Source organism: Pyrus communis, chromosome 12 (assembly GCF_963583255.1).
Source record: "Pyrus communis chromosome 12, drPyrComm1.1, whole genome shotgun sequence".
In the NCBI taxonomy this organism is placed as follows: Eukaryota; Viridiplantae; Streptophyta; class Magnoliopsida; order Rosales; family Rosaceae; genus Pyrus; species Pyrus communis.
The window spans coordinates 15,386,879-15,400,030 of record NC_084814.1 but is presented as its reverse complement, the minus strand read 5'-3'; the positions used below and the strand labels follow the sequence as shown (position 1 = coordinate 15,400,030).

At 37.4% G+C, this 13,152-nt stretch overlaps 1 protein-coding gene across 1 annotated transcript; it reads right to left on the bottom strand.

Annotated features, from left to right (window-relative positions):
- Nucleotides 1-856: 856 nt before the first annotated feature.
- On the bottom strand, nucleotides 857-5,049 carry LOC137710757 (UDP-N-acetylmuramoyl-L-alanyl-D-glutamate--2,6-diaminopimelate ligase MurE homolog, chloroplastic). The gene is made up of 6 exons (XM_068449877.1): nucleotides 3,141-5,049; nucleotides 2,691-2,807; nucleotides 2,284-2,459; nucleotides 1,621-1,766; nucleotides 1,163-1,370; nucleotides 857-1,050 (listed from the first exon to the last, which is right to left on the bottom strand). The coding sequence occupies exons 1-5, from the start codon at nucleotides 4,984-4,986 to the stop codon at nucleotides 1,352-1,354; spliced, it is 2,304 nt and encodes a 767-aa protein (XP_068305978.1). The 5' UTR covers nucleotides 4,987-5,049; the 3' UTR covers nucleotides 857-1,050; nucleotides 1,163-1,351.
- Between the last annotated feature and the right edge of the window lie 8,103 nt (nucleotides 5,050-13,152).

Below are 13,152 nucleotides of genomic sequence, written 5' to 3'. Positions count from 1 at the left end.
AAGTAAAAATGTATGTGGATTTGGGTGTAATAAATATTAATGTATTTTTTGTCACCACATAAACCGTGTGCACTTAGACTTTTGACTTGAATTGGGATTGTGATTAGCGTTACATATTCCTTTCGTAAATTGCGAGTTATGATTGTTGACGTATTATTTGGTTTAATCTAAAGCTTTATTTTAGTAGTATAAAAAGCATATGGCCTTGATAGGTAAAAGAGTTGTTTATTTTGGTAAAAGAGTTAATGATATTCTGCACCCAAATTCACGACACTAATGCTTGTTATCTGTTTCCACCAAACCTCCTCCCTCCATTTTATGATGCCAAGAAAACTTTGCCTTGCCAAGATTTTATATATCTTGCCTTTTCTTCCGGCCCTCCCTCTCTTATTTTGGGAGTTATTTTATTTTATTTTTCCTTTTTCGGGTTTTTCTCACATAAAGTTATAACACAAATGTAAATTATGCTAGTTAATTATGATAGTGTGACCACCTCGCTTACTCAAGTTCAATTCTTTTTCATAAGATTGGAATAATTTCAAATAGAATATTGTTATGCAGAAAAAAGTTATAATATATATTTTTCCCCATTAAACTTTAGAAGAAATTTTTATGGTGCGTTTGTACATAGTTGTCTATTTTCTTAATTTCAATAGAACAGTAAATTTGAATGACAAACTTGGAAATATATTTTCATTTTTAGTAGAAAATATACTCGTTGGAAAAGAAATTTAAAAGGGGTTGACCACGATTGTATTTGACGCATTAAATTAAAATTTAACAATACTTAGCGTAGAATATCACTTGTACTAAAAAATTAAAATTAACACTGATGAGAGAGAGAGAGAGAGAGAGCGCTAACTGGACCAATCAATTGGGTTAATTTAAATTGTGACATTGGCAAATCCAGGATCTCAGATACGAGTACATTCTACATTCTACACAAGCATAGCCTTACAAAAATTGTGTCACCTAATAACCTTTCTAGGGTTAAAATTTTTCAGCTTTCTCCAAAACAACACTGCCTCAAAAGACCAACTCCTCACCAACCTGCATACGTGAAGAAAATGTTAAGATATATATATATCAGCCTTAGTAAGTTGAATGTATACCAGTCTTAGTAACCAAGAAATAAACGTCAATTAGTAAGTTGAATGTATACCAGTCTTAGTAACCAAGAAGCTGTTATCGACTGCCTTCGCATATAATGTATATCGTTGACTTGACCAGACAAAGGTTGATACACACTTGGTGACATGCATTCTAGATAAAGTATCTCCTATTGTACGTCAAAACAACGTGGAAGTATACTTCCGTTCGCCTTAACAAAATGTACTCCTTTTATAAGAGATCAATGACTTTCAGGTAACCTGCATCAGATCAACGAAAACAATGATTACTTTGCGCACACATAGCGATGATTCCTCACCTGCAAGATCTAGAACAATTGCATGTAGCTTTTCTTTAAACAGCGTTATTGATAAAAGAGAAAAATCAATCATAAATAGAAATGCTGTTTTTCAAGCCATTTTTTCCCTCATAGGGATTGTTAGGTCTTCTGGAGATGCTAAGAAACAGAGATACCCCAAGTAAATGCAAAATTACGGTCAGTTAACCTACCTCCATGGAAATTCACTTGTGTCTATTCCAGCTTGGTGAAGCTCATCAACGTACTGTAATGCCTCTCGGCACTCTTCCCGGTCATCAAAGAACTCTTTTTTGTCACCTTCGATCTGATATGCTTCATGCCCTTTGCCAGCAACCACCTGCAGTAATGCAACATAATCTTAAAAAGAGCAGCAAGGAGAGTCATGACAACTGGAAAACAATTCCAGGGAGGGTACCCATATTTTGTAATTCATCTCACACGGAAAATCTATATTATAGTGGCTAGAGTAATCATAATTTGTTTGCAAACGTACAAACTTATTTCTTTTTCAAAACCTTTAAGCTTCTTTGTTAGTTTTCACCACCAGCGTTCTCTCAGAATCTTTTAAGGAATACCACTTCCATCATCTTGCAAAACCAAAATACATACTAATTCTTTTATTTTTCTTAGAAGACAAAAGTAAAATAATTGCCAATTTTGAGGGGTTGCGTTTGGGATTTGAAATGACTAGATGCAGGGTACGATTGAACTCTACGTGTAAGCAATAATATACATAGAAGCAAAAAATGATACTAATTAAATCTTTTGAGAGAGTGGATAGCCATATTGTGACTTTTTTCCTGTATATGCATAAATCTTGCATATGGAAGAGATTTGGGGCTTCATAAACTTACAACCATATCACCTTCCTCGCCCATGGCAACAGCACAACGTACAGCTACTCGTCTAATATCATGAAGGAAAAGCCTATGACCATTTGCAAGAGGTGGGTAGTAATCGTTCTCCCCGTGTTTTAAGTAATCTTGCATTGTCCATCCTACACCAGCCAACATATCATCCAAGATGTCCACTGAAACAAATGACAAGCGTAAGCTTTAGGACACCAAGACTTGATAATACAAGAGAACAATAAGCATTAAACAATAGCATTTCTAGAGAGACCGGCCACAGCTAAATTTAGAGTCACACAAACATTATAGAAGTTACCCCATCGATGGATTTTTTTTAAGTCGAGTAACATTTTACAACGTCAATAATAGCAAACAAATAAAAAATCAGTGTTGAGGTTTGCTCTACATACATGGATCTTCATTCTTTGGATTGTCAGACGTCAGTATGGTCACATCACTTTTATCTGTTGCAATCTTCGTCATCATGGGTCTTTTCCCTCTGTCACTCTCTCCAGGACAACCAATTACTTCACATAAAGCACAAATAATTGGTCAGCAAAGAAAGAACAACTACATTTTTTCGCATAAATATTTTATTATTAGTGCTCCATAATTGGTCATCATGGGAAAAAAAATTATGATAAAAAGACTCTTAAACACAGAACATGAATTAAGAATAGCCTTCTTACAAAATGGTTTCAACCCTACAATTTACTCAACCTAGACACTGCTACATTTTATTAGCAATATTGCAGTTTTGACGTGGGCAGAGAAGTTGTATACATATTGCAAGTCTGCAGTTAAACAGTTATGCTAACTTCAGATGTGAAAATACACAAAACGAGGCATAAGAAGCATACCAGTAATAATCCTCCTTGAACCAAGCTCCCTTACAGAATCCAATAGCCTAGACAAGGCATCAGGAGTATGAGCATAGTCCACAATTACTCCAAAGGCCTGTTCCTCATCTATTAATTCACACCTCCCTGGAACTGCATCAACCTCTTCAATTCCTCTAACGATATCCTCCAATGGTGCTCCGACTGCAATCCCAACAGCCACAGCAGCCAGTATATTGTATATATTATGTCTTCCAAGTAAGCCTGATGATATCTCCAATATACCATTTGGAGTATTGACTAAAACCTGTGTCTCAAACAAGGAAAGTTCAAACTTCAAGGGGTGAACGTCTGCATTCGTATTCTCCAAGGCAAAGGTCACAACTGGAACATCTGGGTTGCCTTGTGCAATAAAGAAGGTTGCATTCGGATCATCAATGTTCACAACTTTCCTGTGCCGTTCCGGATCCACCATCCTTGAAAACAACTTAGCCTTTGCATCCCTATACTCCTCCTCAGTCTTGTGAAAATCCAGATGGTCTCTCGTTAAATTTGTGAAAACTGCTATGTCAAAGTCAACTTCATCGCACCTGGATAGAGCAAGACCATGAGAAGAAGCCTCCATGACAACGGCTTCAGCCCCATTATGGAGCATCTTAGCCATCAAATTTTGAACCAAAACAGCATCCGGGGTCGTGTTAGGTGACTCCAACTTATTATCCCCATGCACATAATATGCAACTGTACTCAACATACCGGTCCTCAATCCCATCGCTTCATACATACCCTTTATCAAATATGCAGTTGTGGTCTTCCCATTTGTTCCCGTTATCCCAATCACCGCCATATTCTTCGACGGGTACCGATAAAACGACGCAGCCAATGCAGGTAAATCCGCATTTGTATCTTCCACAATGACCAATGCCTTACACCCCAGACTTTCCTCCATGTATATCTCTTTACTCGCTACAACAGCCACCGCACCTCTCTTAATAGCCTCACTCAAATACAAATGCCCGTCGGTCTTGCTCCCAACACAGCACACAAACAAATCACCGGCATTAACCACCCTCGAATCGTGTTGAATTCCCGTAATCTCAACCTCTAAGTCACCATAAACCGACACGGGTACCACTTTACTCTCATCCAAAAGCTCAGCCAAGCTCATTTTAAACTTAGGTTCCACAATCCTAGCCCTAGTTTTACCATAATTATCAAAATCCAAATCAAATTCAGAATTCAAACGCAAAATCCCATCTTTACCATCCAAATCACTGACCTTGGGATCGAATTTCTCCGGCCCGTCTTCCTCTTCGTCCTCACCAACAACCCTAATCCCCTGAAGCTCCTCAATCTCCTCCAAATCCACTACCTCCTCAGGGTCCAATTCGTCAACCGCCACAATCTCTTTCTTAGGGTTTGGCTTCAGAAGCCCCTGCTTCACAAACTCCTTGCGTTTCAAGGCAATCGCCTGGTCGATGTCGCCAAACAAATCGTCCCCGGAGTTGTCGTTGACTACGGAATTGGGATTCTCCGGCGCGTCCTCCACGTCAGCAATGGCGTTGAGGAAGGTGTCCTGGTGCTTTAAGTAGTCTTCCTCTTGGAGCTTGCGGTGCCGCGAGGCCTGCCGCTGGATTTGCTGGAACTTGGACACTCCGTGGCCCGAGTCTTCCGGGGCTTCCGGCGGGTCGTCGTCGGCCGGGTCCGGGTAGTATTTGCCGTCCGGCCCGATTGCGTGGGTGGGCTTAATCGGCCGGGTGGAAAGGGAGGGAATTGAGGATTTGAGGGAGGTGAAATTGGGTCTTAGAGAGAGAAAGTGGGGTTGAGGAGAGAGAAAGTGGGGGATTGAGAGGAAAGTGAAGGCCATGAGAGAGATTGAGGTTGCAGAGACTGATGAGAGAGAGGGAGAGGTTTTGGCGATGGGGAAGGGGATAGGGGGTTTAGTGCTGACGTGGCGAGCGGCGGGTTTTGTTTTCGCGGTTTTTGTTTTCTTTTGGATTTTAGTTTTTGGGCTTGGCGAAGTGTTTGGGCCAAAGTGCACCATAATGAGTTAGACATGTTTTTAGAACGATTATATCCACACATCTAAATGAGTTAATTTCTATTATTTGATTATTTTTAATTTATTTGATCCAACCGTCGAAAAATGTAACGGGTGGTAAAACGTAAAAAGTGGTGTGTGAATAGACCCACTCTATTTTTAAAGATGATAAACCCACATCTATGTTAGCTTCTGACACATTTTTATTTAATTTTTTGGCTTTTGGTTTGATTTATTTAATTTCACGACCAATAAAGAAGAGAAATGTGTGAAAGACTAAGGAGGATGAGTGAAAATCAACCCTCTATAATAATTTTATTATTATGGATATAATTTATTGTAATTATCTATCTATACTTGCTATTTATTAAGAAAAGAGCTTTTGTCAACATCATTTCACAATTTTCAATTATGTTCTTATTTTTCCAATTTTTCCCTTAATATTAAACAAAAATTATTTATTGGGGAGATTTATGTCAAACTACAAAATCACTTTTTTAAGAAAGTATTTTCTCACAATCCCATTTTCTCTTCACCTTTCTTCTTTACAATAATTCCCATGAATTATTGCCTATTCCGATGTGAGGTGGAGGATACTTCTTGCGGTTCAAGCCGTGAATGGACTCTTCATCTAGAATTGGGTCTGGAATGCCTGTCAGAGTGTGAGCCCAACCATGAATGCGCTTATCAAAGTGTGGGCCTAACCGTGAATGCATACTTGCCTGTGGACCTAGTCGAGAGTGAACTCTTCTTTGGATGCTAAGGTGAGAGAAACCATTACCCTAAGGGCCCAAGCGAGAATGCACATTGCCAGAATGATAGGTTAATGGCTAGTTAAGTAGCTGCTTACTTGGAAGCTGCTGGAAAGAAACGTTGTCACCTACCCTCATCTTGCTTCGTGATATCTCATCAATAGTGTGCTGAGTCTCAATGTGCTCCAAGAGCTTATTCACCAAGGTCGTTTGTTGCTCGAAGGTGCTTGTCAAATATGCAACCTACTGAAATAGGTGTTCACCATTTGGGGCAAAAGAGATTGAAGGGTAGGCATCTCCATAAGTAGTGGAAGTATAATGACTTCTGGTGCAAAATTTGCGCCAAGACGAGTCAAATCTGGGGAAAATGGAACTAAAATACCCACGGTTCAATTGTCGTTCGACAGTCTTTCTGGCCCGTCTTGCTTGGGCCTGGATCGGTCTGGAAACCTAGAGTCGGATCGTTGAATTGGTCTGGGATGAAAGTTGGGCCGAGAGAACGTACTAGGCAACTAGAACAGGTCGGGTCACAATCTGGGGCCACAGGCGCTTGACCTCGTCGGTGTGACCCACCTAGCTTTGGGTTGCACTAGGTTTGGGCCTTGACTGCTACAGGGATTAGATTAGGCGCTTCCTACACAACGGCTGGGACAAGAATGCCTTGGGCCTCGCATAGGGTTGCACCTTGGGCTTGTCGCTGCTCTACAACTTCTTTATCGTGGCCTAGGGGTGCACCGTGGGCCATTGCAGTAGCTGATGCCGGTGTTGTTATGGCCATGGTGGTGCCCTGTAGTGGTAGTGAAACTCCAATCGCCATGTTGAGCCTCAAGGAGTGACGACGTAAGGCCACGTCGCGATCTCCATCATCTGGTCCATATTCTTCAACGTAGAATGTTTCATTCATCGTGGTTTTGGAATTTCTCGCCATTTTATTGTTTCCCTAGGGCTATTCAAAGAACTTATAAAATAAATTTAGGAAGGTGTGGAGATTTTATGTATGTAACGGAAAATTTTGAAATGCAAATGCGAGAGCCTTCTTCGAGCGTTTGAATCAAGCTCTCAATGAAAACACCATTTTTGTGGTAACAAGAATTCACCGTCTTCGGTCTTGACGAATTTGTACCAACAAAACAAGCAACACTTTCAATTAAGGCCAAAGCCACACACGCCCGAGAGGTGGGGGATGGGTTTGACCAAAGGATCTTCGATGTCTAAGTCCGTAACTTTGAAAAGAGTGAGTGTTTAGGGTCTGTATGTGTAGCAACAACTTACCAAAAATTGATGGAGATGAGGTATTTATAAGGAGGTGGCCAGCCTAGGTGTAGGGTTTTGTCGTACACGTGGTTGTTTCCTATTGGCCAAGGTTATATCATCCGTAGGATGGATGAGGAAATAATTATCCCAAGATATTAATTAGAAGATAATATCTTGAGATGATGATGAAAGCATCCTCAATTGATTGTGATAAAGATTCCTTACTTGTTTGAGTTGATTTTCAATTGAGAATGTAGTAAAGATATGAATTGGTGATGAATTATATCTTTAATGCCTTTAACTTTTCCATGCCACGAGCAAGGGAACTTTAAGGAGGCATAGTTAGCTGCTTTGACCTCCAGGTATGTTGAACTGGGCATGGAAAGATTTGTGTGCCCAACCCATTTAATGAGAGCAATATTGTATTCTTTAGAAGAAAAAAAAAATTCACGTGTCGTCTTTAAGATTTTTGAGATTATTTTAGGTTCATACACGTAATTTGGGATTTATTTTAAGTGCAGCTACAAAACTAAACAAACGTAAACAAACAACCATCCCCGACATTACGTTTGTTTAGACATCTGTTACAAGAGATAGTAATTAAGAGATTCTTTATTAAAATTGAATTGGTCTGAACTGAAGTGATAAAACCTATTCTTTTTTAGTAGTGATGAAATGTGTTGGAAGAAACTTGTTCCTAGACTATAAATTTCCCTCGACAGTCAACGATCTCGTCAAATTTGTGAAAACAACCATGTCAAAGTTAACTTTATGAAGTTTCCAAACAAAAAACAAAAAAAGAAAAAAAAAAAGAAAAAAGAAAAAGAAAAGGGGGTTAACTTTATGACACCTTGCTATAGTTAACCCATGAGAAGAAGCCTCCACGACAACAGCTTCAGCCCCCATTATAGAGCATTTTAGCCATTAAATTTTGAGTCTCACCCTCCTGGGTTTTAGGATCCAAGAAAATTATGATCACATGACACCTACCATTCGATCTTAGTCTAATTGTAGTGGAGATAAATGTTCTTTTAAACTTTTATTTTTTAGCTTAACCACAACTTTTTTGGACACTAGATACTAAGAAAACGAGAGACTGATCAAATTTTAAACCAAAACAGCATCCCAAATTTATTGCAAACATAGCTAGTGATGGGTTTGCGTAACTTTTATAGCAGAGCACTTATCCTCACACTCATTATAACAGCTAAACCTTGGTAAAAAAAAAATGTAGAGTCGGAAGGAATGAGCAAAATAGCAAGTTATTCTAGATGTCAAAAGTCTCGATGTTAAAAGAAAAAATCTGGAATTACCCAAAAAAAACCAAAAAAAAAAAAAAAAACCACTCCATGCTCCATGTTCTTGTGATCCTTGTCATGAGCTTAGAGTTTCGTACCAAAAAATTGCTACAAGGATACTAAACTAAAGCATATTTGTCTATATGTCGAAATATTCCAGTCCAACTCTTATCTGTCTTAATTATTTGGTTATTCCCACATAATATGTTATGGTTTTAATATATATACAAATACAAGCCTAGGTAGATATGTATCGTTTTCAATTTTCATGATTTTTTTTTTTTTTGGGGGGTCAAAGTGCAACTTTTATTACAAACCAAACAAGCAAACAACACAGGGCCCAAAACAGACACATGAACAAGCAAAAAGTGGGCCAAGACAAAACAAAGTACAACGGGCCAACCAATTGTTGCAACCCAAACACACAGATAACTTTAAGAACACTAGAAACATCCACTGCAACCATCCCCGTTGCAGCAACCAAAATCCGTCCAATCCCTCATCCCCAGCCGAGTATCTCCTCTTCAAACGCAGCACCCTACCCCGATCTGCTACACGAGCACAACCACAAGGAACGGATAGCCAACAACAACACAACGAAAGGCAACTATCAGGATGAAGTCCATGGAAACCCACGAACAATGCTGCCGCAAAAGACAGATAAGCTGGAGAAGTTGGTGGTGTTAGAAACACTCGAGCCGGAAAAACCACCGGAGCTCTACACATGATCTCCACGATATTCATGGCTGAAAACCGGAATAAAGATGAACACAAAAGCGGGGCACCAACTAGGTAAGAGGGATAGAATAGATCTGGGTTGAAAGCAGGGGGAGAGAGTAGTAGAAACAAAAAACAAAGGAAAGGAAAAAAGAAGGGAGGAAACGGCGACCGACCCTAGCCACGGTTAGGGTCGGCGCCACCGGATTTTCGTGATTTGTGAAGACTCACACCAGAAGGTGAGAAAGACTCTCAGACGGAGAAAAAACTCTAAGTTGTTAGTGGTTAGTCATTTTTAAAATTTTTCAATTTTCAAGATTGACGTATGTTGCATGGCATTAGTGGGGGAATGGTCCATTTGGATAAGACACACACAGCCATGTTTAATTGCAGGAAGTAGACCCACAATATCAATTTACAAAAATATAATAAATGCGTATTATCACAGGCTTTTGTTCGTACTTTTTAATTTTTTTTTTCTTAAATAGTGGGTATATTGAAGGAATATGAAGATTCAAATTTTGAAATTTAAATTTGAGTAAATGATGCATAAGTTAAAAAATTTACTTGTATTTTGATTTTTACTATAAAGGGTAAGATGAGAATAAAAAAGATCAATTGACCTAAACTAGTAAGAACATAGAACTAGATTCAATCTAAATGCAGTTGAATTTTTCAGACCTGAATCTAAATGCCCCTTATATTGTCTACATCACAAGTTTTTAATTTTGTTATCTACCTTTCAAAATGTTTTTTTATAAACTTATCCTATTTTTTGGACTTGAAAATCAAAATGCCCCTTTTTTCTTTTCAAGAAGATTTTTAATTAAAAAAAAAATCTTTATGAGCGTAATTGCTTTCTAGAGAAGCAATCTCATACAAGTAAGATAATTGCTTTTTAGAGAGGCAATCTCATACAAGTAAGTGAACAATGTATTTTTAAACGGATAATACTTATATTCCTCCATTGGAGGGATGAGCTCATGCCTTAACTTGCAAATAACGTATTTTCACCATAAAAATTTCATAATTAGAATCACTCAATCTCTTATTCTCCATTTGAAGATTACCTTTACAAAAAATAATGCGAGTCGGAAACTGTTTAGTTATTCAAATATATTAAGATAAATTAACAGTGTAAGTACCAAGTAGCATATTCATGAGAATTATTGATTTGTTTGATACATTCAGATGACTAAACGATCTTCGATTCGAATGATTATTTATAAGGAAAACTAATGAAAAATGCTTGAAAACTTTGAGTTTTGAAGATAATGACAAAATAAAGAAGTGAATAGTACCATGATTTACTTTTTAATGTAAAAATATGGTTTTTCGTTAAAATGAACAGTACTAGGAACTTTTCATTAAAATTCCCTTATTTATAAGATCAAAATTGTTGATTTTCTTTATCATCATCCAAAGATATAATATCTGTAAAAATGAAAGTTGGAAGCTTTGAACGCATGACTACTCAATCAAACCAAAACTCTAATATCATGTTAAACCCCGCCAAAAACTTAAATTGTAAGGAAGGAAATCAACAATGTATATAAAAGGGTAATGTTAGGAAAAATAAATTTTTTAAATCAAATGATGTGATTGTAAATGATTCGATTATTAATTAAATATCGATTAACATGCGGTGACACATTATTTAATTTACAAATTTAGTTTAAAATAATATTATCCAATGCTAAATTAGCTAGTAGACTTTTCGGTGCACTAGGAACAATAATTTGCTCAAAAATTTAAGCCTCCTTGTTGTTGCAAACTTGTTTTAGCCACGTGGCTGTTGGTGCTTGCGGTCCCAAGTGGAATCTTGAGCGACCCATCGCATGCGACGCCAAGAGTAGTTTGCACGCATAAGCGTGTGTGTATATATATATATATATATATATATATAAGGTAGTGTTATAGAGATCTAATTTGAAGATTAAATTTGCAAACTAAATAATGTGTTATCAATAAAAATAAGATATTTATTAACATGTAAATGATAAATCAATCATCAACTTCCATGTCTTTTAGTTTTCAAAACTTTGTCTATAAATTTAATCTCTTTAGCATTACTCATATATATGTGTATGTATATATTTGCATACGCATTGTAAGAATCGTTGCATTGACTTCCAACTTAATCATGGAGTTATTGTAACATGTACATATAAATTATATGTTTATATAATAAGGTTGGATATATTCTATGTTTTAGATCTTTGGCAACCATTTCATAATCCACTGTCCAGGCGTCCAGGCATCCAGAATCCATGGCGGTGAGGTGAAATCATGGAGGTCAAAATTTGAAAAGCTGAGACAAGAAATTCAAACTTCGGGAGTAAGAACAGACAAATTTTTTAAAAAGTTTTCTGATCAACCAATCAACTATACATGGATTGGCTGCTTGCTTCCTTCAGAATCACGTCATTAGATTGACAATATCAGTGTTTTGTCACCAACGACGACAACTCTCCCACTAAATCCGAAAACGCACCCTATTTCATGATCCCACAAGTCTCCATCGTCACAATGTAAAATGCAGCTTTTCTTTTTGTTCATACGTTTATCCTCCTCCTAGGGGTAAAAACTGATTTGAGGGTTTAGAGGTCGGTTAGAGCATCTCCAATATAGTTCTTAAAAGTCATTTCATGGTCATCCGGACGTCCGAAGAAGCGTCTGTTAAAATCTCCAAGGGCCATCTAACGGTGTGAAGATGTAATGGAAGAAAGAAGACCACTATGACTCTGCTATTTTTGGAAATTGGTTACAACGAAGAAGAAAGACTTTTTCTCTCCATTTCCCATGTGACCAACTCTTTTTTTTTTTTTTAAATCATTGTCCAATCAAGTTATGCCTCCCTAGCATTTTAATTAGCAAACGGATGTTATATCTCAACCAATATTTGTATACCATATGTTTGACAATGTTACTTTTACAAAAATTCCCTATAAATTCATACGACATCTGAAAAGTATTTCGTAAAGTATTATGAATTCGTAGTCACTTGCACTTTACTCTCATACTATCAAATTCATAAAATACTAAAGCAAAAATTATGATATTTTTGTGTGTTATAAGTTGAATAATGAACCTAGTTAAATAATAAACCTCAAATCTTCAATGCAAGTATATTTATTTGTAAGTGTAAAAAGGCACTTACTTGTAATGATACACAATAAGTTTACTTAAATCTACTTAGTCCACCTAGGCCTTTGCCTAAATCCTGTCTGGGCACATAGGTGCTCCAGCCCGCTTGCAAACTAGCACCTAACGTCTCTTAATTAGGATCATCCGAAGTTAGAATTCATTTATAGGGACCATAATGCCTCCAATATGCTAAAAAAGAGTCCTCAAAGTACTCTAATTTATAGGATCTCGCCGGAAACCTCAAAAAATCCTTATACTTAGGACTGGGTAAGGACTGATTAGGGTGGAGCCCTATCGTTATTGTTATGAGAAAACATACCCCACCAAGTGATGTATACACCAAAGCCGGGATGGACGCGGGAAAGCATGTACTCGAGGATAACTTGTGACGCAGCGTCCTCAGCGGCCCCGCAACACATGCTGTTTTTTTTTTTTTTTTTTTTTTTTCTTTTTGTTTCAAAGTTGAGAACCAACAGCTATTATAGCTTCTTGTTATTGTTCTATTTTTTATTTTTTAGATCAACGGCTATTATTAACAATGATTTTTTTTTTTTTCAAACCTTTAGTCCCTAAATTTAAAGATCAACCATAAGGACTGCCCCATCAGAACCAATATTCTTTTATGGATCCGAATAGTCTCTTGGAAATCCTAAAATGATCGTTAAAAGTGGTGATGGAGACCCTAATTTAGTCTATAAATTTAAAGATTAACAATAAGGACTCCCCGTCACAACCAATATTTCTTTATGAACTTGAATATTCTCTTGGAAACCCTAAAGTGGTCATCAAAAGTGGTGGCGGAGGCCCTACATTAGGGTCTCCAA